This window comes from Rhinatrema bivittatum, chromosome 3 (genome assembly GCF_901001135.1).
Source record: "Rhinatrema bivittatum chromosome 3, aRhiBiv1.1, whole genome shotgun sequence".
Classification (NCBI taxonomy): Eukaryota; Metazoa; Chordata; class Amphibia; order Gymnophiona; family Rhinatrematidae; genus Rhinatrema; species Rhinatrema bivittatum.
In genome coordinates, this window is record NC_042617.1 from 206531077 (window position 1) to 206556629 (window position 25553).

The 25553-nt window shown below is 44.9% G+C and overlaps 1 protein-coding gene across 3 annotated transcripts in view; it reads right to left on the reverse strand.

Annotated features, from left to right (window-relative positions):
• PACRG (parkin coregulated) overlaps window positions 1-25553 on the reverse strand; it is a 1556366-nt gene that overhangs the window by 794409 nt on the left and 736404 nt on the right. For all 3 annotated transcript variants that reach the window (XM_029594132.1, XM_029594133.1, XM_029594131.1), the window contains one exon: window positions 3326-3497. In XM_029594132.1, the coding sequence (XP_029449992.1) occupies window positions 3326-3497 (172 nt within the window). The remainder of the gene's footprint in view (window positions 1-3325; window positions 3498-25553) is intronic.

The following is a 25553-nucleotide window of genomic DNA, read 5'->3' on the forward strand; positions in this document are numbered from 1 at the left end:
GAGATGCCCTCCAATTCCTCTGAGGAGAATTCTGCAGTGTTCTCCTCCAGGTGGTCATATGGGGCCTCATCCTCACTGTAATCCACCAGGGATGGGGCCCTGAGTGCTCGGACTTCATCAAAGAGTCTAGGCCCTGGTGGCACCGGTGCCGGTCCCGGCAAAGCTGGACAGGAATCGATAACGACAATCTCATTGGGCTGAGTGATCATTGGTGCCGCACCGAGCATCAAATGCCCCCCCCCCCACCGGAAACCGGCACCAGGTGGGTCGGTAATACCCAAAGAGCACAGTGAGATGCTCCAGCAATGGTTCCAACAGGGACAGCGTGGGCACTGGTGCCATCAGTGCCATGGGCTCGATGCCCCGCAGCGCCCAATTGACACCAGCTGGACTCTGCACTCCAGCTCCTCCTCAAAAGTTACCGATGCCAAAACAGACTGGGAGGTAGGAGGGATGGCAGGTCTTCCTCAGAGCCCTAAGGTGAATCAACAATTGACATCAGGACCGGTGGAGACCGTCAAGGACCCCCGGCATCATTGGAGGATAGGCAATCCTCGCCCAGAGACACTTCAGGGGCATCATGGCAAGTGCTGGCACCGACCCAAGCCCAGCACTGTGCATCGACAGTGACCGGTGCTGATGATTCCTCAGCTTACCTTAGTGCTTGGCCTGGTCTTTCCCTGGTGCCGAGGTCAAAAACGCAAACCCAATGTCCTTAACCTGGAGGAGACTGACAGAAGCCGGTCTACGGTGCTCCTATCCAAGGGCACCATTGACAGAGTAGACGGTCTCGCCGATGTCGATGGCTCAGTATCCATCAGTGCAGCTCTTCGGCCGTTCAGTGTCAATGCCACCAATGCTGATGTCGATGGTTCTGACTTTCTCGCCCCGAAGAGCTTCTCCATCTTGTCGAGGAGCGCGCAACGTCCCTTCGGGGTCATTTGGTCACACAGGTGGCACCTCCAGACATTTTGCGATGCTCCCCAGGCAGAGGATGCACACATTGTGCGGATCTGTGATAAACATGGTCCTCGGGCACTGAGGGCACCGACAAAAACCCGACGAGGTCATCACAAAATGAACTGAAGGGGCAAAAACAACAATGGAGGTAGCGGGCGGTCAAAGCTGGCAGGCACCAAGGCACCGCCGCCACAGGTGTCAGATCAAAAAGAAACTTACCAAACCGCTGAAAAACCTGACTAGGAAACAGAGGAACTGAGAGGAATCCGGATGAAAGAAACACTGAAAATATTGGTGGAAAGCTTTCCAGATACTTTTGAAAATCAAAAGAAACATGAGTTCAGAAACCGTGATGCAAAAGCTCTGCAGAAAGAGACTGAAGACGGACCCCATGTGGACGAGTGGTGTAGGGCATGCCTAGTGTGCCAGTCAAAGTTCTAGAAAATCTGACATGTTTTCCATGCCAGGCTTCATCCGATAATGTCACCCATGTGTGAGTGCTACCATTCTGCTTGTCCTAGGAGAAAGCCCTATTACGGCGATATCATATGATATACACGATACTTGGCATAGTCATGCCCAGATTCCCTTTCCTATTACAATAAGCTGGTTTAATGGGATTTGCATGCATACATTTTGCAATTTATACAAAGCAGCACATGAATAGGCAAAGTGATGTTAATAAATTAGCATAGCCTACTTAGAAAGTTGTCAGCCGCATTAATTTAACATCACATCCTGAGGAAATGTTTGTGTAATGCGGGAGCCTCGGGACCCTAATGCAGATCCCAAGGCTCCCATGTTAGATTTATAGGGCTGACACTTAGAAAAAAATGGCCTATAGTATAAAAAGTGTGCGGGTTTTCAAATGTGATCCTCCTTCTCACCCTGAGGCCCTACTCGAGGCAGTCATGACAACCAAATGTAAAAGAAAATACCCAGTGTTCGTGTGATGACAACCCCCTTTACCCTCAACCCAATTGCCGAGTAAGGCAAAAGTCCCACCCATCCCCCCCCATTCAAACCTAAGATTGGCCTTAGATACCTTGCCTGGACCTGAACCCCTTTACCCCCAAAATGAAGAAAATACATTGTTGGTCTACAGTGGTGCTCCCTTCCCCCCCTGCAACTGGAGCTTCCAAGTATTAAAGACTCAATTTTATTGCGGGACCCACCCAATGACCCCCCTCCCATTCCTCAAAATCTATCAGTTCTTTAAGCAAAAGGGCCCACTTGGTGCTGACCTTACCTTACCCCAGTTCTCAGCCATGTGGCGCTGTTATGATGCCCAGACTTTGCCACGGTCATGTGGGGCAAGGTCAGGTCAGCGTCTTTTTAAAAAGGGTGCTGACTGGGCCCAGGGCTAGGGGGCACCCCGGGCTCTTTTGCTTGAGAAATTTCAACATTCTGAGGTATGGAGTGCGAGAGGGGAAGTTGGCTGGCCCCACACTACAAACCATTGAGTCTTTAATACTTGGAGGTCTAGGGGGAAGGGGAAAAGACAGCACTAGCAACTTACTCAATGTACTGCAACTGAGCTGAATCAAGAGAGTGTGGCAGTTGCAGAGTATTTTATTTATGCCCTCATGAGTCACATCAGCTTTGGGGTCAAGGCAGCAGCCTGATGATTCCCATAGAGATGCAATGCCCAGGGCAAGTGCTCCTCCTCATTCTGATAATTTATAGGCCCAAGTGGTGGCACAGCATTATAGTAAACTTAGGGTAGTGGCGCCTATAGCCATGGCTACATTGACTATAGGCTAGGTATGAGTCTGCTCTATACATTTGAGCATCCCTCTAGGTCTCACTATCACCTTGTCACACTGTGTTGTTATCCTAAAATTATTGGATATCATCACCCCAAAATCTCTTTCCTGTTTTGAGGATATCATTATCTCAATCTCTATCAAGTACTGTTCCCTCATTTCTACACTATATTAATGTGATATTTTTTATTGCCTTGTGATATTTTTATTTTTATTACAAAATATTTATAGATCGCTCCTTTCAACTCAAAAAAATCACTCAAAGCGAAGTACAAATATTTTATTTATTCATTATTTAATTGAAAAATGTTTATATTTTGCCTATAGCGATAAATCATGCTAGGCGGATTACAATAATACAAATAATAAAATACACATTAATTATAATAACTTACAACATAACAGAACTTGTTATTTTCTCAGTACACATTAGATATCAGAACACAGAAGATGCAGCATATAAATCAAGTAGCTAAGTAGACTCCTGGTTTTTTTTGTTTTACCTATTGTATGGTACAGCCTCCCCTACAGATCACAGGGACGTTGGGTTGTTCTAAAACACTGAAAACCCAGTGCTAGTCTTACTTTTAACTACTCACTTTTTATTGGGATAATGAGCTGAGGTACAACAGGTAGTATCTTGTTCCCACCATGTTCAAGCATATCATGGATCCCTTGCCGAGCAAAAAATTCATAGGGAAATGTTGTCTCACAAAGCCCATCAAAGAACAGCGGCAGATAATGATGATAGTCCAGTTTTTCAATTTCTACCTGAAACAGATACAAATAAAAGAAACTTATATTTAAGTGCTGGTGCAAAATTAAGACTGATGAAACAAATCTACTGAAACATATATCTATATATACCATATTTTTCACTCCATAAGACACACTTTTTTTCCCCCAAAAGTGGAGGGAAAATGTCTGTGCGTCTTACGGAGTGAATATAAAAAAAAAAAAAAATTAACTACAACCCCCCACCCTCCTGACCCTCCCAAGACTTGCCAAAAGTCCCTGGTGGTCCAGCGGGGGTCTCGGGAGCAATCTTGGGCCACCGGCTGCCAGTAATCAAAATGGCGCCGGTAGCCCTTTGCCCTTACTATGTGACAGGGGCTACCGGTGCCATTGGTCGGCCCCTGTCACATGATAGGAGCAATGGACGGCCCACATCAAGATTTTTTTGATTCATTTTGATTACTGGCAGCCGATGGCCCAAGAGTAGGAGATCGCTCCCGGGACCCCCGCTGGACCACCAGGGACTTTTGGCAAGTCTTGGGAGGGTCAGGAGGGTGGGAGGTTGTAGTAATTTATTTTTTTTATATATTCGCACCATAAGATGCACAGACATCTCCCCAAAACCCCCCCCCCCACACACACACACACACACACACAAGATACTTTAATTAAATTTGAAGGGTTGGAGTGGGGTTTTGTTTTTTATTTTTTTTCCATGAAAGAAAACGATAAAAGTTTTCTGATCCGGGGAGTGGACCGAAATGGCCCTCCCCAGACCCGAAAACAAAACGGGGACAACAAAAATTGTATGCTCACCCCTTATTTGCTCCATAAGATGCACAGACACCCGGGAACAGCGCCGGTTTAGCAAACCATTTTTTTTTTTATTTTCCCCCTCAGGATCCTAGGTGCGTCTTATGTTCAGGTGCGTCTTATGGAGCGAAAAATATGGTATATAATTATAATCCATCAACCCTAAAATAGGGTAAATAAAACCACTGTTTTAAATGATTTGAAAGATGATTAATGTTGTAAGTTTTATTACAAAATGGCAAAGAATTTCAAAACTATTCAAAAAATAATTCAAAAAATAAAATTGGCACAATAAAACACACATATATTTATCAATTGCCCTAGTCAATCATTCCTCATTCACACCACTTCTAAACTCTCTGTATTGTTATGCATTTATAACATATAGATATCAACATAAAACATTGACAAAATATATAGAAAGTGCTTGTAATGAAACAATGACACACATGCAATAGAGCTGGACTTCAAGAAAGATACTTTTGTGAATTGGAAATGAGTCACTTGGAAGATACCTTCAATAAAAAGGGCATACAGTTGAATCTCAGTCTACAAGAAAGGGTAATTTGTAATTGTTTCACAGGACTGTTGATCCAATGATGTTTCTGTAGTCTCTGTTCTACTTCTGCAGTATCCTGTATTCTCACTTTCCCTACAAAGGCCTCTGATTCACAATCCAAACTTCCTCACGGGAATATATTGTTCATAACTAATCTTGTGTTGATACCATGGACTGTATTTAGTGAAGAGAACTCAATCTTTTATTGTTGTTTCTTTATATGTCGCTTTGTCAATTCAGTGTCTAAAGACTTCAAATGTTGTTAATTAGCAGCTTGCTAAATGCAGCATAATCATCTGTGAATTTCCACTGTCTTCTTAGCATGTTAAAAATCTTTTCAAGTCTCCTTGCTGGACCTGTATTTGGAGCAGACTTCAGACGTTTGAAGTCTGAAGACATCTGAAGATATTTAAAGTCTACTCTAGACTTCAGACATCTGAAGTCTGCTCCAAATACTTTTGATATTCTTTGCCATTGTGTAAAGCAGAGTTGCTTACTTGTAAACAGGTGTTTTTCTAGGACAGCAGGATGTTAGTCTTCATAGATGGTTGACATAATCAGATGGAGCCCGGCACGGAAAACTTTTGTCAAAGTTTCTAGAACTTTGACTGGCACACTGAGCATGTCCAGTATGTTACAATCTGCATGTCCATATGGGGTTCCCCTTCAGTCTTGTAACATAGAATTCACGAGCAAAGTAATACAATAATAAAATGCAGGAGAACCCAACTCCACGGGGTGCCAGGCAGGTTTCCTGAGGACTAACATCCTGCTGTGCAAGGAGAACACCTGTTACATGTAAGCAACTCTGCTTTCTCCTAGGACAAGCAGGATGGTAGTCCTTACAGATGGGTGAATACCAAGCTACAGGCTGTTCCTGGCAACAAGTATGACCAACCTGCACCGAACCGAGTGCCAAAAGGCACAAAATAACTGCAGTGCTGTTGATATGATAGGGGGGCACCTGATCCCAAACTATGGGTTTCAGGTAGAGAGAGTTGGGTTTAAGCCTGGAAGAGGTTGAGAAGGACAGATTGGGGGAAACTATTGTCTTGCCAATCATCCTTGTCCAAGCAGTAGTGGGCAGCGAAAGTGTGTAGAGAACACATCGCAGCCCTGCAGATTTCAGCTATGGCAACCGCCCGTAAGTGGACTGCCAACGTCGCCATAGCTCTTACAGAGTGAGCTTTCACACGGCCTCCAAGCTGAAGGCCCACTTGTGCAAAGCAGAAGGATATAGAATCCGCCAATCAATTTGCTTGCCCACCGCAACTCCCAATATATTATTTTTGAAAGATATGAAGAGCTGAGTGGACTGCCTGTGGCCTGCTGTGCGTTCTAAATAGAAAGCTAAGGTCCTCTTGTTATCCAATGTGTGTAGAGACCTTTCACTCTAGTGTGAATGGTGCCTCGGAAAAAACCTGGGCAGAACGATGGACTGATTGAGGTGAAAATTATTCACCACCTTAGGCAGGACCACCCTATCATGAAAGAATTTTGTGCAGGGTGGATACGTAACCAAAGCCTGAAGCTCACTAACTCTACGAGCTGAAGTAATCACCACCAGGAAGAGAACCTTCCAGGTGAGAAACTTCAGATCGCAGGAGGGCATAGGCTCAAAAGGATCTTGCAGGAGCCGTGCCAACACCATGTTGAGGTCCCAGGACACAGCAGGAGGCTGGAGGTGAGCTTCAGTTGATGGTAGACGCTGATGGCACTCAGGTGGACCCTGACCGAAGTGGTTTTCAGCCCAGCTTCAGAGAGGTGCCACATATAATCCAGTAACTTCAAAGTAGAACAAGTGAAGGGACTGAAGCCAAGCCCCTTGCACCAAATGGAGAACCCCCTCCATTTCAGTCAATAAGACTTCCTGGTGGAAGGCTTCCTGGAAGCTACCAGCTCCTGGGACACGGCAACAGAGAGGTCCAGGAGCTGGAAGACTAGGCGCTTAACATGCAGGCTATCAAGGCTAATGCCCAGAGATTTGGATGGTGCAGTCTGCACCAATCCTGTGTTATCAGATCAGGTGAGGTTCCCAGACAGATATGTTCTCAGACCGACAGGTCCCGAAGGAACTGGAACCAGACCTGTCTGGGCTAGTATGGGGCCACGAGAATCATGGTCCCCCCCTCTTGCTGGAGCTTCAAGAGAGTCTTTATAACCAGCAGAAGAGGAGGATATGCATACAGGAGACCTGCGCCTCAATGCTGGGCAAAAGCATCTGAGGCTGGAAGTCCATCCATCCTGAACAGGGAGCAAACGTTACTCACCTTGTAGTTGCAGGGGGAGGCAAAGAAATCCATATCCAGCGTTCCCCAATGCCTTGCTCTCAGGAGTATGCCTTATGATAGAGCCCAGGACCAAATCTGCATTACCTCGTGACAGAAGATGAATGACCCTGTACCTCCCTGTTTGATGTACCACATTGCCATTTGATTGTCTGTCTGGATCAGGACCGCCTTGTGGGACAAATGGTCTCGAAATGTCGAAAGGACATAACGAATCACCCCAAGCTCCAGGAAGTTGATCTGATATAGAGATTCCTAGGCTGACCACTGACCCTACATGTGGAGGTCGTCCACATGAGCCTCCCCAACCACGGGGGGAGGTATCGGTGGTAAGCACCACCTGAGGCAAAGCAAGCTGAAAAGAGATTACCTGCTCCAGGTTGGAGATATTCTCCCACCAGAACAGGGAGACCTGCAGAGGTGGCGTGATGTAAACACATGCCTTGAGGTCCTAGAATGCCTGTTGCCATTGCAACTGCAATTTCCATTGTGCCCTGTGCATCCAGGGGTGATCCAATGGGGTGACATGGACAGACGCAGCCATGTGGCCCAAAAGACAAAGCAGCAGATAGGCAGGAACCTGTTGACAGCTGCAGACCAAGTTCGCCAGTGATGACAGTGCAAGTGCCCAATCACGGGACAGAAACGTCCGGGCAGAGGTAGAACATGGTTTAATTAATGACAAACCCCAGAGACTGTAGCACTTCGATGGTCATACTTAAAGAGTGGAGCACCCCCTGTTGGGAGGAGCTTTTGACCAGCCAGTCATCCAAGTATGGGAACATATGTACCCCCTAACGACTGAGTTGCACCCCCACCACTGCCAGGCACTTGGTGAAGACTCAAGGGGCTGAGGCCAGGGCAAATGGCAGCACTCAATACTGGAAGTGAGCTTCTCCCACCACAAAGTGAAAATGCTTCCTGTGACCCAGGAAGATCACAATGTGGGCAAAGGCATCCTTCAGGTCGAGGGAGCAGAGCCAGTCTCTTCTTGTGAGGAGTGGGATCAGGGTGCCGAGAGAGACCATTTTGAACTTTTCCATCTGAAAGAATTTGTTCAAGGCTCTGAGATCGGGAATAGGGCCGAAGGCCCCCAGTTCTCTTTGATATCAGGAAATACCTTGAATAGAACCATTGGCCCTGCTGATGGAATGGAATGGGTTCTACCACTCCTGCCATTAGAAGGGAGGAGAGCTCTGTCACAAGTATTTCCTGCAGAGTGGACGAAACCCACATTGGACATGAGGGAAAGTCTGCAGGGACATCCCTGAAATTTAGCCAATTCCTTTGGTGGATGATTGTGAGAGCAGCCAGTTTTTCATGGACTTCTGGCTGGAGGTAGAGGAGTGGAGCCAGGCCATCCTGAAGCCCCGATATCAGTGGGGAATGCTTAGGACTCCTGGGTCTGATAGAAGACGATGCCTCTTCCCCATGGGGACGCTTCAGTGGTGGCACAGTGGCCGACAATGCCACATCAGTTTCAGGGCCGTGCGTTGACTGCAACCAGTGATGGTGTTTGTGGTGGTGCTCTGCCCGGTCTTTCCCCAGCACCGAAGAAGTTTAAGAACCCATCTTGGAATGTGATAACATCAGAGATGATCTATATCCGGCTCCTCTCTCGTGAGAGGGGCCTGCTGGGGAAGTGGAAAGGGATGGTGTATCCAATGGTTCACCTCGGCCTCTAGGAGTCAACGTCCCCAATGCCAGAGTGGATGGATCAGACGTTTTGGATCCAAAAAGCTTTTCCATCTTATCCAGCCCGGCACGACGGCCCTTGAGGGTCATTTGATCACACAGATGGCACCTGCGGACATCGTGTGACGCCTCCAGACAGAGGATACAAACCTTGTGTGGATCAGTAATAGACATGGTCCGCGGGCACTGGGGACACCATCGAAAACCGGACGTTGCCATAAAAAAAAGCTGGCGAGCGGTTGGTGGCTGGCGGTCACCAAGGAGGGACACACTAGGAATTGACTGCAACAAAGGGGAAAACAGTACTTGCCATGCCACTGGATGGCACCAACTGGAGAAGAGGGACCTGGCGCAGGAAAAAAGTCGAAAAAAACCCGACCAGGAACACGTCTTTAGAAAAAGGAGAGCAAAGCTCCAGAACCGCTAGGCAACTACTTCATGGAAAAAAAGAGACTGAAGGGGGACCTCGCGTGGATGGGTAGTTAGTGGCATGCTGGGCATGCTCAGTGTGCCAGTCAGAGTTCAAGAAACTTCGACAAAAGTTTTCAGTGCCTGGCTCCATCTGATGATGTCACCCATCTGTGAGGACTACAGTCCTTCTTTTCCTAAGAGAATACAACTTATAACATTAATTATCATTCAAATCATTTAAAACATTAGTGGTGCTTCTTACCCTATTTTCGGGTTCTCTGATGGATATACCATTTTAGGTACCCACATACCATTTTTATTTCATTTAAAGCCTAGATCCAATATTCTATATATAGAAAAATCACAAGCTACTATTCTTATTAATTTCTGTAATAGTTTATGGATTTTTTTCTCTAGGAACTTATCCAAACCTTTTTTAAACCCAATTACACTAGTTGCTGTAACCACATCCTCTGGCAATGAATTCAAGAGCTTAACTATGCGCTGAGTGACTTTCTAACTTCATGAAGTGCCCCCTAGACCTCCTATTATCTGAGAGAGTAAATAACCGATTTACATTAACTTGTTGAAGTCCTTTTATGATTTTGTAGACTTCTATCATAATCCCTCTCAGTCATCTCTTCTCCAAACTGAACAGCCCTAAATTTTTTAGCATTTCCTTAAAGGGCAGCCGTTCCATGCCCCTTATCATGTTGGTCACCCTTCTCTGTACTTTCTCCAGTGCAGCTATATCATTTTTGAGATGTGGTGATCAAAACTGCACACATATATGTCACATGCAGCGATTTTATCATTTTCACAAAATATTTTATTGAATGTTTTAGGGTAAGACTTTTGTCTATAAGAATTAAAAAACAAAAAAATGTTTACGGTAACATTATTAATAAATATTAAAATCAGTGATTAAAAATGCTTTTGCATATTTAACTAGCATTGTTTCCCTTTCATTCTCTTTTCTTACATATATATTTCTTTATTGTCCTTTATTCCAACTGAAAAATAATGAAATGATTAGATTTCCTTTGTAAGACTTGCAGCCAAAAAATTGAAATATAACTGATTTTCTTAAAGATCCATCTTCCAGCTGTGGAATGTATTAGCTGCCTCATTTTCCTATGAATGGCCCTAATTATCTCTTTTCATTCATGCATTATTTCTTTTCCTCTCCAACAGAAAAATGTGAGCAGGCCACGAGTATGCTTGGGTTTTGATATCAGCATGATATAAGGCAGAGTTGAGCAAATAGGAAGGTACAGAGAAGGGCAACCAAAATGTTAAAGGGAATGGAACAGCTCCCCTATGAGGAAAGGCTGAAGAGGTTAAGGCTGTTCAGTTTGGAGAAGAGATGGCTGAGGGGGGATATGATAGAGGTCTTTAAGATCATGAGATGTCTTGAAAGAGTAGATGTGACTCGGTTATTTACACTTTCGAATAATAGAAAGACTAGGGGGCATTCAATGAAGTTAGCAAGTAGCACATTTAAGACTAATCGGAGAAAATTCTTTTTTACTCAATGCACAATAAAGCTCTGGAATTTGTTGCCAGAGGATGTGGTTAGTGCAGTTAGTGTAGCTGGGTTCAAATAAGGTTTGGATAAGTTCTTGGAGGAGAAGTCTATTAACGGCTATTAATCAAGTTTACTTAGGGAATAGCCACTGCTATTAATTGCATCAGTAGCATGGGATCTTCTTAGTGTTTGGGTAATTGCCAGGTTCTTGTGGCCTGGTTTGGCCTCTGTTGGAAACAGGATGCTGGGCTTGATGGACCCTTGGTCTGACCCAGCATGGCAATTTCTTATGTTCTTATGAAGGTAGGCACCCCAGGGACAGCATGAACATTCTTGAAGGGGGCATGTGCTGGCTGATTAAGGAAGCAAAAATATGTGTGCTGTCCTGTCTTGGCACAGCAAAGGCACTGCAAGCTCAGGAGGAATGGAGTGTAGTGTTGTCATCATAAGCATGTCACAGCTTAGTAGGCCTCTTTCAGCATGCCCAGGAAGAGCTGCTTTCACTGAGGTGGGCCTGGACATGGGAGGGACTGTTGCGGTGTTCCACAACCCAGAAACAGTTGACACTCTCAGCAGGGCCGGTAAGACGTATTAGGCATACAGGCGTCCACCTAGCATGCCATGTGGGCTGGGCGCAGTATGGGGATGCAAGTGCGCCATGTTTAAAAGTGTAGGAGTTGAGCGGTGGGAAGCAGAGATCACGGACGTGAGATGTGGAGATGTGGTTAGTGTGATTGTAAGCTAATGTTTGGGGTTATTGGCGGTGAGAATTGTTTGGAGGATGTATGAGAGAGAGAGAGAGTCACATGGCATGATAACATCATGCCTGGGGTGACTGCCCATTCTTCAACTGGCACTGATTTTCAGAAGGATTTCTTGCTGCTAGGTCCCTACCCAAGGAAAGAGATGGCAGGATCTGTACATCTGCAGCAGGGAGGGCTAGCAGGGAGGAAATGGTGAAGTAGGGGAAGGGAATGGGCAGAGAAGCCTGAGAGGGAAGAGATGAGGAAAGATGTTAGGGAGGTTCAATAAAAGGAAAAAGGTTTAAATAATTAAATAAGCAAAACAAAACAAGATCAATATTCAAAAAACATTTAGCTGGATAGCTCATTAATAATCCATCTAAATGGTTTATACAGCATATTCAGCCTCTTATCCGGCTAAATTATAGCTGGATAATACTTAACCAGCTATGATATAGTTGTATGAAAAGGGGTATTCCAGGGAGGGGCTAAGATATCCGGCATAACTAGCCTAATATCTGAGCAGGTCTAAATTTATCCGGCCTTGTATGGCTGGTTAAATTTCTTCTTAACGATATCCGGTTAAGGAATGCTGTCACTGTCACTGAAAAATTTTTTTTTTAAAGGGCCCAAGGCTGGATTGTGAATCTTCCCTCCTCCATACATAAATGGCCTTATCGGTCCCAGCGCCCCTCAGCCCCAAGGAACAAACCCTTCCCCCCTCCCCTGCCACAATCTTTGCCCAATTTCATAAAAAATACAGTAATGGGAACTCCCCAGACTTCCCCCTTCCCCCTTCCCCCAGCAAACACTAAACAGGCTCCCCCCTCCCCCCCAGTTGCCTAAATTGATTCCTGCTGGGAGTGATAGTTTTACTCACCCGATCCAGGCAGCTCTTCCAAGTAGTGTTAAACTTGTGTTCACAGGCAGCTATAGGTGCACAACGGCAGACATATGCACACATAGGTACTGACATCCGCATGCACACTGACACACATATACACATACAGGCCCCTCAAACACAATGGTATTCACAAACAAAGGCAGATCCATACACAAGCACAGGCACCCACAAATCCGCATACACAGGGCCAAGCCTAGGGGTGCACACACACACAGGTGCCCAGACATGAGCACACTCACATACTGGCAGACACATTTACACACAAGCAGAGCCAACCAAACACATAAACACACACACAGGTACAGGCCTCCACAGGCACAGGCATACACATACACACACTCACAATCATAAGAACATAAGAACAGAACAAATTGCCATCAAGCCCAGCATCTTGTTTCCAACAGAGGCCAAACCAGGCCACAAGAACCTGACAAGTACCCAAACACTAAGAAGAACCCTTGCTACTGATGCCAGTAATAGCAGAAGCCATTCTCTAAGTCAATTGATTAATAGCAGGTAATGGACTTCTCCTCCAAAAACTTATCCAAACCTTTTTTAAACCCAGCTATACTAACTGCACTAACCACATCGTCTGGCAACAAATTCAAGAGCTTAATTGTGCATGGAGTGAAAAATATATATTTTTTTATTAGTCTTAAATGTGCTACTTGCTAACTTCATAGAGTGCCCCCTAGTCCTTCTATTATCCAAAAGTATATATAACCAATTCACATCTACTCATTCAATACCTCTCATGATTTTAAAGACCGCTATCATATCCAACCTCAGCCATCTCTTCTCCATGCTAAACAGCCTTAACCTCTTCAGCCTTTCCTCATAGAGGAGCTGTTCCATCCCCTTTAACATTTGGTTGCCATTCTCTGTACCTTCTCCGTCGCAACTATATCTTTTTTGAGATGCAGCGACCAGAGATGCACACAGTATTCAAGGTGCGGTCTCACCATGGAGTGATACAGAGGTATTATGACATCTTCTGTTTTGTTAACCATTCCATTCTCAATAATTCCTAACATTCTGTTTGCTTTTTTGACTGCTGCAGCACACTGAACCGACAATTTCAAAGTATTATCCACTATGATGCCTAGATGCTTTTCCTGGGTGGTATCTCCTAATATGGAAGCTAACATTGTGTAACTATAGCAAGGGTTATTTTTCCCTATATGCAACACCTTGCCCTTGTCCACATTAAAATTCATCTGCCATTTGGATACCCAATCTTATAGTCTTGCAAGTTCCTCCTGCAATGTATCACAATCCACTTGTGATTTAACTACTCTGAATAATTTTGTATCATCTGCAAATTTGATGATCTCACTCGTCATATTTCTTTCCAGATCATTTATAAATATATTGAAAAGCACCGGCCCAAGTACAGATCCCTGAGGCACTCCACTGTTTACCTTTTCCATTGAGAAAATCGACCATTTAATCCTACTCTCTGTTTCCTGTCTATTAACCAGTTTGTAATCCACAAAAGGACATCGACTCCTATCCCATGACTTTTTAGTTTTCTTAGAAGCCTCCCATAAGGGACTTTGTCAAACGCCTTCTGAAAATCCAAATACACTACATCTACCAGTTCACCTTTATCCACATGTTTATTAACCCCTTCAAAAAAGTGAAGCAGATTTATGAGGCAAGACTTCCCCTGGGTAAATCCATGTTGACTGTGTTCCATTAAATCATGTCTTTCTATATTGTCTGTGATTTTGATCTTTAGAATAGTTTCCACTATTTTCCCCGGCACTGAAGTCAGGGTCACTGGTCTATAGTTTCCCGGATCGCCCCTGGAGCACACACACACACAAAGTGATATAGACCAGACTACCCGAGCAACACCAGTAACCTTTTGCTATTAAGAAAATAAGAAAGACGACCAACTAAGAAAAAAAAAAAAAAAAGAGAAAATAGGAACAATTAGTGAAAACAGTAAAAGAGCAAAAAAATTGTTGGGTAGGGTGAGACAGAGTTTTTGTCAACTACTAAAACTTTGGCTGGCATCTATGTTTTTTTGGAAAATATCCCACCCCTTACCATTTTTCTTTGATGCCTCTCTCTTTTTTTAGGTCTAGTCTATCTGGGTGTGGAGTGTATGTGTCTTTTGTTCTTGACCTGTGTTTGTGGTGTGGTCTCTCTGCCTGTGTCCTGCTCTGTGTCTGAGTGTGACATTTGTTAGAGTATGATGTATCTGTCTGGTATGAGAGACCCATTTCTATCTGTCTGGGTATAGGGAGTCTGCATTGCATACCTGGGAGCTCTCAGGATTTCACACTGCAACTCAGGGAACTTGCATCAATTGCAGGGTCTCAGGGAAAACACTAGAAATCTCAGGGCCTCTATGTATACAGGTCAGCCACTCCCCTTCCTCAGTAAACCTGCAGAGAAGTGGGGCAAGCCTGGAGTTGACACTGCAAGCAGCACATGGGGAGAAACTGGAGAGGTGCTGCAATATATACAAAACTCAGTCTGTAGTTGTGATTCCAGGACTTGGGAATCACTCAGCTAAGGGTAGAGTGAGGATGCATAAGTCATGTAGATGAGACTTATAGAGGGAGGGAGCAAAGAGAGTGCTGGGGTGAGAGAAAGATGAAGGGGAAATATGCTGGGTCATCTCGAAAGGGGGTACAGGTGATGGTGATAGGCAGGACAAAAAAGAAAGTATGGATTAGTTGGATGGGGGGGCATGGTGGAAGACAGAAAGCTGATGTATATTATTGCATTCCTTCCCCCTATCCCCACCCTCTGCTAATCAACAACAATCTCAGGGTAACCACATTCAAAAGTTCCCAGGTATGCATATTTGTGAGTGAGTGTGTGAGTGTGTGTGTGTGTGTGTGTGTGCTACTTTCAGCAACTTTAAGAGAAACAGAACAGGAAGTATGAGCCAGTTGTTAGTACTGTGGCTTCCTGGTGGCTTGGCAACCAATCAATAGTTGATTTCTTGGCAAGAGAATTTAACACCAGGACAGGAATTCAAGATACACACACATACACATAAAATGGTGTAACCCAACTTATGGAGGGACACCAACAGTGCATGAATGAAAGTTTACTCACGCCTGATCCAAGGGAAAGAGATGAATAAAAAACATTGTCCACAATTTTAGTTCAATATAGCCTTATATGCATACTTAATGAAACACAGTTATTTCCCCCTGTTATATAGGAATCAATTGGGAAAACAGCAGCACTCATAGATTTAAAAATGATTATAGCATCTGAAAACAAACTTCCAAGGCCTTAGCAAGCTGCAGTGCAGAAGAAACTGCTAGAATACAAGGTTAGCATATGTCTAAATGAGAAAAAAAGAAATATAATTTCCTTTGAAAAAAAATCATTATTTTGTATCTTTCCAGCAAGGAACAGAATTCACTGGATGCAATTTTCACAAAGTTACATATGTAAAAATTAGCACAATGCACGTAAATACCCTATACTTGCATAATCACAATTTTAAAAAAGTACAAAGAACACATGTACTTTACTTTTCACGTCCACATATACACCTGAAAAAAAGGGATGATCTAGGGGCTCTCTGGGGTGGGGCCAACAGTTATGCAGTAAGTTGATATTTTATAAGGGACTTCCATGCATACATTTGGTGACTTACTTGTGTCATTTTATACCTGCATAATTTTATCTTGCATAATTAATATCGGATTTGGAGAAGATATAGAGAAGGGCGACCAAAATGATAAAGGGAATGGAACAGCTCCCCTATGAGGAAAGACTAAAGAGGTTTGGACTTTTCAGCTTAGAGAAGAGATGGCTGAGGGGGGATATGATAGAGGTGTTTAAAATCATGAGAGGTCTTGAATGGGTAGATGTGAATCGTTTTTTTACTCTTTCGGATAATAGAAAGACTAGGGGGCACTCCATGAAGTTAGCATGGGGCACATTTAAAACTAATCGGAGAAAGTTCTTTTTCACTCAACGCACAATTAAACTCTGGAATTTGTTGCCAGAAGATGTGGTTAGTGCAGTTAGTATAGCTGTGTTTAAAAAAGGATTGGATAAGTTCTTTGAGGAGAAGTCCATTACCTGCTATTAATTAAGTTGACTTAGATAATAACCACTGCTATTACTAGCAACGGTAACATGGAATAGACTTAGTTTTTTGGGTACTTGCCAGGTTCTTAAGGCCTGGATTGGCCACTGTTGGAAACAGGATGCTGGGCTTGATGGACCCTTGGTCTGACCCAGTATGGCATGTTCTTATGTTCTTATTGTATCTATTGGCTGGCTGAGAGGTCTGGGGGAATTCTGGCTGAAGAACCAGGAGGGTCTTGATGTCCTGAAGAAGTACTGGGAGAACTGGTGTAGTAATTGAAAACTGGTTAATTTCAATTATGCATGCATGTTTTAAGATATGTCGACTTACATGCATCAATTGGGTTTTACATGAGTAAATCCTACTTTATTTTTACACATATAATATATGAACATATATTTTTAAAAAAGGTAGGAAAAGATTGTGCGATACATTGAAATATTTGCTATCAATGCATTACATGCATTCATGCTAAGCATACATATGCACAAATGTTCCAGGGTAAAGATATGCATATTTTATAATACATGTATATGATATGATAGTATAAAATGCTATCGTAGATCTACGATTGGCCATATATGTACATATATGCCGCTATATGTAGTTGTTTGAAAGTTATCTTCTGGGTATACTAGTACAACTTAACTTTGTACTTCATGCAGTCATCAAATTCTGCATTCATTTCTGTCATGTCCTCACAATCTTGCTGTTATGCTCCTGCCCGCGGACCTCATCCCACGGACAGGCTCTTCACTCACCGACCACCGGCCCGACGCCACAGGACTCCCTAGAGGCAGCCTAGGCTGTCCTGGCTCGCCGCTGCTGTCTCCATGCGGTCCAACACCGCCCTATGCGGCAGAAGGGGCCACTGCTGTTCCTCTTTGCGGCAGGAGCCGCTACCAGCATGTATTTTCACAGCCCTAGCACCGCAGACTTCCTCTCTTCTTCGCGGCAGGAAGACGCCTCCAGCCTGGCTTCCTTCACGGCAGGACGCTACTGCAGGCCTCTGCTCTCCCTGGACTCCTTAGGTGTGGGCGCACGCCTCTTCTTTTTTATTTAAAGGGCCAGCGGCAGGAAAAGCCCCACAGCCCCAACGGATGACATCATCAGTCTTCACCTGGATCAGCCCTATAAAAGGGCTCTGCTTCATTCCCTCAGGGCCTTCGACTGGTCTGCACAGTGGTCTGTGGTCTTCCTTCCAGTCTAGGTCCTCCGTGGTCTTCCTGTGCCTTGATGGATCTTCATTCCGTGTCCTTCATGTTCCTGATCTTCTTCATCTTGATGTTCCTGGTCTCGTCCCTTGTTGGAGCTCCTTCATCGCTTGCTCCTTGTTCCTGATGTCCAGATGTCCTGATGTCCGATGTTCCTGTCCTGACTCTGTCCGTCTTATCTTCAGCTCTTTGTCCAGTTCCCAGGTTCCTTGTCTGTCCACCTTTCCTGGCATGCCACCATCGTGGTCCATGACCAGCCCATGGGGGGGGGGCTGTGTAGGGCGCCTTGTAGCACAAGGCCTACCTTCTCGTCTGCAGTGCAAGCCTCCAGAAGACTCCTGTTTTTAATGCCTAGCTTCTGAATCCTGAGTCTTGAATCCTCAGTCTTGAATCCTGTCCCAGTCTTTGGAGTTCCTTGTGCCTGCTTCCGTCCATGCCTAAGACTCTGCTAGAACCTGCTCCTCTTCAGCATGGTCCACAACCAGTCACCTGAAGCTGTGTAGGGTGTGTCCCGGTGCAGGCCTCTCTTGAATCTTCGTCATGTCCTGTCTTCAAAGTTCTACTGCTTCGTCTTGAGTCTGCTTCACCTTTGGCATGGTCCGCAACCAGCCATGGGCAGCTGTGTAAGGCACATCATGATGCAACACTCACCCAGAACTTTCTCCTGAATCCTGAACCCTTGCCTGAAGCCTCCAAGCAACCTGAATCCTTGTCTCAGTCTTCTGAGCAACCTGAATCCTTGTCTGACTCTTCTGAGTAACCTTAATCCTTGTCTGAGTCTTCTGAGTATCCTGAGTCTACGTCTGAGTCTTCTGAATATCCTGAGTGTTCGTCTGAGTCTTCTTATTCCTGCCCTCAGCCTCTGTCTGGCCTCACACACTCATCATTCCCAAGTGGAAGGGTTCGTAAGGGCTATTGAGTGGCCGGAGGGCTACTCTTGAGACCAGCATTGCATTGCTGGGTCTCATTGGTGCGTGTAGGTCCAGTGGAGGGCTATTGACTCTCTCCAAGCCCGGACCTCTGCATTGCTTGACTACTCTACTGACACTCACCTCATCCAGACCTCAGCCTTGCCTTGCCACCGCTTCTTGATTGCCGCCAGCCCTGACTCCAGCTGGCTCTATGACTTCTCTTCAGTCTATGTCCTGGACTTGGCCTATTCAGGCTTCTGCCTGTTCTTGCTCAGGCGCCCCCTGTCTGTTTTTGGTTCTATTGGTGCCCGGGTCTCCAGGACTCCTCCTCATTCAGTACAGACTCCTTCATTCCACTGTTGCTGCCTCTGGGCTGACCTCTCTGCCTTTCCATCAACGACGACATACGGAGGCCCACCTAAGTCCAGTCAGCCCTGGTACCCAAAGGCTCAACCCGCAAGGAACGAGGGCTGGTATTGGTGAAGCGCCAGCCGGCCTCCGTCCTTCAGCCCACTCCATCTGCTGACGGTGGGGACCCGTAGGATCCCACCTATGGGTAGCATCAACCCCACCTCGGCCCAAGGGTCCACCTCCGGTGCAACAGTTTGAGAAAGAATAGGTTTAAAATATTTCAAATGATTGTGGCAATGTCTAGCCAGAGTTTCAGCACAAAGGCATAGTAATGTAAATTAGGTGGGACAGCTATGGAAGACGTTTTAGCTTCTGGCACCAAAACTGATGAAGAATGATCTTCTTTGCTGATATTTTTTTATGCCAGTGTTGATGATGTCAATATTTTCTGTACTGAAGTTAATGGTGCTTTTTAGGAGACTCGATGAGAAAACAGAAAAGAAAATTAACTGCATGAAAAAGAATAAAGAAAGGAAAAAAAAAAACAACAAAAATGGTGCAGCAGAGAGGTGGCAGCAAAACGTGTCTTCTTAGTGCCATGGAAGAAAAATGACTGAGGAGCCTCATGCGGGGCCCCAATATGGGAACTCTTGCACATGCTCAAAAAGACTGCCTTTCTGAGTTCTGAGACAGCATTTCCTTGGTGGCATTAGTTGACATCACACCACTTGTATAGCTGAATTTGACTCTGCTTGTTTATGGAGAAAATGACAGAAAATAAAATGTCATCGCTATAAAATATTTGGATATTTTGCAGGGATTGCTATTATGTACCAAAGATAAATACAAATCCTCAAAATGCAAAAGGGACTAAATATTTTCAAGCAATGAATTAGATCAAACACAAAATAATCAGAGTAAAAGTTGCCAAAGAAGCATCTAATGATAAAAACATCACCGACTCTATCAAGAAGTATTTTGCATTCCATCTAAAAACAAACCATATAGATCAAAAGACAAGAGCAATTTTCAGTAGTTTCTAATACCACAAGTAATTTAACTGGACAGCCTTAGTTAATCAATAACTACACAGATAGCATGTCCAGGGAAACAGTTGGAGTAGGAAGTATTCAATTTTAAGTATATGGAGACAGCAACTATGAAAATCTGATAGCTGAAGATGTACCTGAATTAGCAGACAAACTCTTACCAGTTTCCAAATTAACAGAATGAGGATTCAAAAATATTTTTGACAAAAACATAGTTGGCAAATAACTTTGCTCACTTAATCTAACAACTGATCATAAGGCCATTGGTGCAGAGGTCTGGTTTCAAAAAGTGCTTCCCCATGGAGATGTCACCCTCATCTTCCCTGTGGTATTTGATCATATGTTAGTATGAATTGACTCTTGCCTTTAATATCTGACCTATCTCACCAATGTAGCATGTTTCTTCACATTTTCTGAATTGAGTGAGAATTATACGACATTAAAAGCAGAACAGGGATTCCCTTATGTTGAATGTTTTTCCCATTTGGGTGATTATGGGGTTTTGGGCTATGTGTTGGCATAGTCTGCAGTGTGGAACATTGGGGCTGATGCAATAATGTTCGCGGAAAGCGGGCGCTGACTTTTCAGCGCCCGCTTTCTTAATGCATGCATGGCGCCCGCAAGGGGGGCGCCATGCAATATGTAAATTAGGGGGTCACGCTAGGAAGGAGGCGCTAGGGTAGCTTGCACGACCTTAGCGCCTCCTTGCTAATGCAACTCGCCATGGCTGCCAGTTATGAAGTTTATCAGCGGCCATTTTCATTACTGGCAGACGGCCGGTTATGAAAACCGACGCCAAGTTAACTGGCGTGGATCTTCATAACTCGGCAGTCTGCCGAGTTAAGAACATAAGAACATGTCATACTGGGTCAGACCAAGGGTCCATCAAGCCCAGCATCCTGTTTCCAACAGTGGCCAATCCAGGCCATAAGAACCTGGCAAGTAGCCAAAAACTAAGTCTATTCCATGTTACCATTGCTAGTAATAGCAGTGGCTATTTTCCAAGTCAACTTAATTAATAGCAGGCAATGGACCTCTCCTCCAAGAACTTATCCAATCCTTTTTTAAACACAGCTATACTAACTGCACTAACCACATCATCTGGCAACAAATTCCAGAGTTTAATTGTGCGTTGTTTTGTGGGAGTCTCAGTTTAGTGGACCCTTGGGCCGATCTGCTGGAGACTAGGAAGAGATGGACAATGTCTCTGATGAACAGCAGGCCGGGAGGCAGATGTTCAGGCGGGACGTAGATGCTTTTCACCCTGGAAGCTGGTGCTCCCCCGGGAGGAGCCCGTAGGAGTCCAACCTCTGGGACATAGGTGGCTTCACCCTTGGAAGCCGAAGCCCCCCGGGAGGAGCCCGTAGGGGCCCGGCCGCTGGGACTTAGGCGGGTTGTGGATCAGGACAGGTAACGGGAACCAGACTAGGACAGTAGTGATACTGTAACTGGGTTCGGGTTCTGGAACCAGGCAGGAACTGTAGCAGGACTCGGTACTGGAACCAGGCAGGAACTGTAGCAAGACTCAGGTACTGGAACCAGGCAGGAACTGAAGCAAGACTCGGGAACTAGAACCAGGCAGGAACTGTAGCAGGACTCGGGTACTGGAACCAGGCAGGAACTAAGGAAGTACTGTAGCAGGCAGGCAGGAACCAAGCAGGTACTGTAGCAGGAACGGAGCGACATAGACAAGCGGCTCACTCCGGGGCACAATGCAACAGGAAACCAGAATGCTAACCCATTACAAGGCAAAGGCGGGATGGCTGCGACCGGCTTATCAAGGCCGCGGCGTCTGATGTCAGGAAATGGACAGAGTAAGCACTGGCGGGAAACAGGCTACAAAGGTGCCCAGGTGGCGCGTGCATGCGCCTAGGAGCAGGGCGTCCACCGGCACCTTCACGGCGGCACTGCCGCAGCGGGGACGCCGCCAAACAGGCCGCAAGCCAGGACTCCGGAGGCGGGAGCAGGTCCGGGAATCAAGAGGTAAGGGACTGGCTGCGGTGCTCGCAGCCAGTACCGCAATACGTTGAATAAAAAAGAACTTTCTCCGATTAGTTTTAAATGTGCTACATGCTAACTTCATGGAGTGCCCCCTAGTCTTTCTATTATCCGAAAGAGTAAATAACCAATTCACATCTACCCGTTCTAGACCTCTCATGATTTTAAACACTTCTATCATATCCCCCCTCAGCCGTCTTTTCTTCAAGCTGAAAAGTCCTAACCTCTTTAGTCTTTCCTCATAGGGGAGCTGTTCTATTCCCCTTTTCATTTTGGTAGCTCTTCTCTGTACCTTCTCCATCGCAATTATATCTTTTTTGAGATGCGGCGACCAGAATTGTACACAATATTCAAGGTGCGGTCTCACCATGGAGCGATACAGAGGCATTATGACATTTTCCGTTTTATTCACCATTCCCTTTCTAATAATTCCCAACATTCTGTTTGCTTTTTTGACTGCCGCAGCACACTGAACCGACAATTTCAATGTGTTATCCAATATGACGCCTAGATCTCTTTCTTGGGTTGTAGCACCTAATATGGAACCTAACATTGTGTAACTATAGCATGGGTTATTTTTCCCTATATGCTTCACCTTGCACTTATCCACATTAAATCTCTTCTGCCATTTTGATTCCCAATTTTCCAGTCTCACAAGGTCTTCCTGCAATTTATCACAATCTGCTTGTGATTTAACTACTCTGAACAATTTTGTATCATCTGCAAATTTGATTACCTCACGTGTCGTATTTCTTTCCAGATCATTTATAAATATATTGAAAAGTAAGGGTCCCAATACAGATCCCTGAGGCACTCCACTGCCCACTTCCTTCCACTGAGAAAATTGTCCATTTAATCCTACTCTCTGTTTCCTGTCTTTTATCCAGTTTGCAATCCACGAAAGGACATCAACACCTATCCCATGATTTTTTACTTTTCCTAGAAGCCTCTCATGAGGAACTTTGTCAAACGCCTTCTGAAAATCCAAGTATACTACATCTACCGGTTCACCTTTATCCACATGTTTATTAACTCCTTCAAAAAAGTGAAGCAGATTTGTGAGGCAAGACTTGCCTTGGGTAAAGCCATGCTTTGTTCCATTAAACCATGTCTTTCTATATGTTCTCTGATTTTGATGTTTAGAACACTTTCCACTATTTTTCCTGGCACTGAAGTCAGGCTAACAGGTCTGCAGTTTTCCGGATCGCCCCTGGAGCCCTTTTTAAATATTGGGGTTACATATTACCTTCTAATCACCCATCAAACCCCCCTCACCCCTTCCACCCTAGCCCTATCATTGGAATGCCTTTTATGATTTACTTACTTTACTTACTTATATTTCCTGATAATGACATCTTTTGCTCATTTGAATTGTGATCTGAAGAAGAGAGTATTAGTTCTCAAAAACTAGTCCATTTATCCAATCTATATACCTGGGGGGAATTCATTATTTGGTGCACAGAATTTCCACAGAATTCCCCTCCTGCACAGAAATTTCTTTTTTTGCACAGAATTTGAAGATGCCCAGTGAGCCACAAGGAGAGCCCATCCCACTCATGGCTGAAGTTGAGGTGGTCCTATTAGGCCATGAGTGGAGCTCAATCTGCTTGCAGACGAGGAGCAGTGAACAGCTAGCGACATTTACGCGGCATGTGAATGTGTGCATGTGTGTGCGTGCAGAATGACAGTCACAGGAGCGTGTGTGTATGTGATTTGGAGCCTGTGTGTCTGAGTGAGAGTGTGTGCGAGAGAGGTATTTTGTGAGGGTTTGTGTTTGTGTGTGAGAGGGAGAGGGAGCTCATGTAAAAGGGTGTGTATGAGAGAGAGAGCCTATGTGCAGGGGTATATGACTGTGCAGGAGAGAGAAGGAGCTTGTGTGAGTGCATGTTTTCCAGAGAGAGATGGAGCCTATGTGAGGGGGGAGGGGTGTGTGTTCACTTTGTGAGGGTGTGTGTATGCAAGTAGGAGAGGGAGACTATTTGAGGGTGTATGTGTGTGTGTGTGTGTGTGTGTGAGAGAGAGAGAGAGAGAGAGACAGAGGGAGCCTGTGTGGGGGGTATGTGTATGTATGAGAGAAAGAGAGAGCCAGTATGAAGGGGTATGTGTGAGACAGGGACAGAGGGAACCTGTTTGAGAGTATGTGTGTGTTGCAAATGTGTGCAAGAGAGGGGGAGCCTGTGTATGGATGTGTGTGTGTGTGTGTGTGTGTGTGTGTGTGTGTGTGTAAAAGAGGGGGAGGGAGACTGTGTGAGGGTGTGCGTGAGAGTGCAACAGAGGGAGCCAGTGTGAAAGGCTGTACGAGAGAGTGCTCAAACTCTAGGTGTGGAAGGTTGGGGTGGAGATAGTGGAAAGAGTTGAACCTGGAGGGGGAGGGCAGAGATTGTGAAAAGTGGAGCAGTTAGAGCCTGAGAGGGCAGAGTGAAAGAGGTCTGGCCAGGGAAGTAGGGAAAGAAGGTGGAAGGGACACTCCTAGTGTACTTCTAGGGGAATTCTGCTCAAAATATTTTAAACTCTGCAACTTTGAATACAAATTTTCCTGTATTACATTTTAAGTTAATTACTCAAAGACAGTGTTACATATTGTGTTATTTTAACCAAGATAAAGTATGCAGAATTTTGCAGAATTTTAAAATTTGGTGCACAGAATTTCAACAGGAGTATTAGTTTCCACAGTAATTCCTCTTCACTGACAAAGATAGACCTTGGATCCCAGCCACTTTCATAGGATAGTATGCACTTTTATTCACTTCTCTATTGAGAAAAGCAGCCACCAAGCATGTTCTCTTCCCTTGGAGGTAGAAACCTCTTACACTAGCACCTCTCTCTGGAAAGAGACACTAGATATGTGAATTCATTTAGAATAAATGCCTAAAATGCAAGGAGTGGGGCTATTTTCAGTTTGTTCTAAATGGAATAAAATGAAAATAGACTCAGGAAAATACTAGAAAATTTCTGAATACTTTTGTGTTCTTTGAATAAAAAAGGCCTTCTACGGCCCTGCAAGCACCCTCCCACCCTGCCGAAATTGAACCTGGATCCCAGGCCTGCCCAGCTAGGATTTCTTGAGCCCTTCCCCATTCATTGGAATATGCTGGGACCGGATAACTTTCTACCCAGCCTCCACTTAAACCTTTCCCATGGTTCCTTGAAAAAAGGCCAGCAGCAAAGCCCACTCACTCCTGCCTCAGCTGCTGAAATTTAAAAAAATGGTGGCATTTGCTTGGAGGAAAGCGAAGTGATTTCATTTTGTATGTATGACAGTACAACAAAATGACACATTTCATGCCTTTCCTTAATGGTTTTTTCAAGGAATTGTGAAAAGGATGTAAGTGGGGGATGAGAAGGGAGGTCCTTGGCAACAGCACATTCAAAGGGAGGTAGGAGGGATCCAGGCAGGCCTAGCTAGGTAAACCTGGACCCTGAGCTCAGTTTACTTTCAGTGGAGAGAGTGAGGGTTGGAAGGGCCTGGGGAGGCCCCAGCTGGACCCAGGCTCTGGATTCAATTTTGACAGGGTGGCAGGGTACTTGAAGGGCATTGGGGGAGTGATAGATAGAT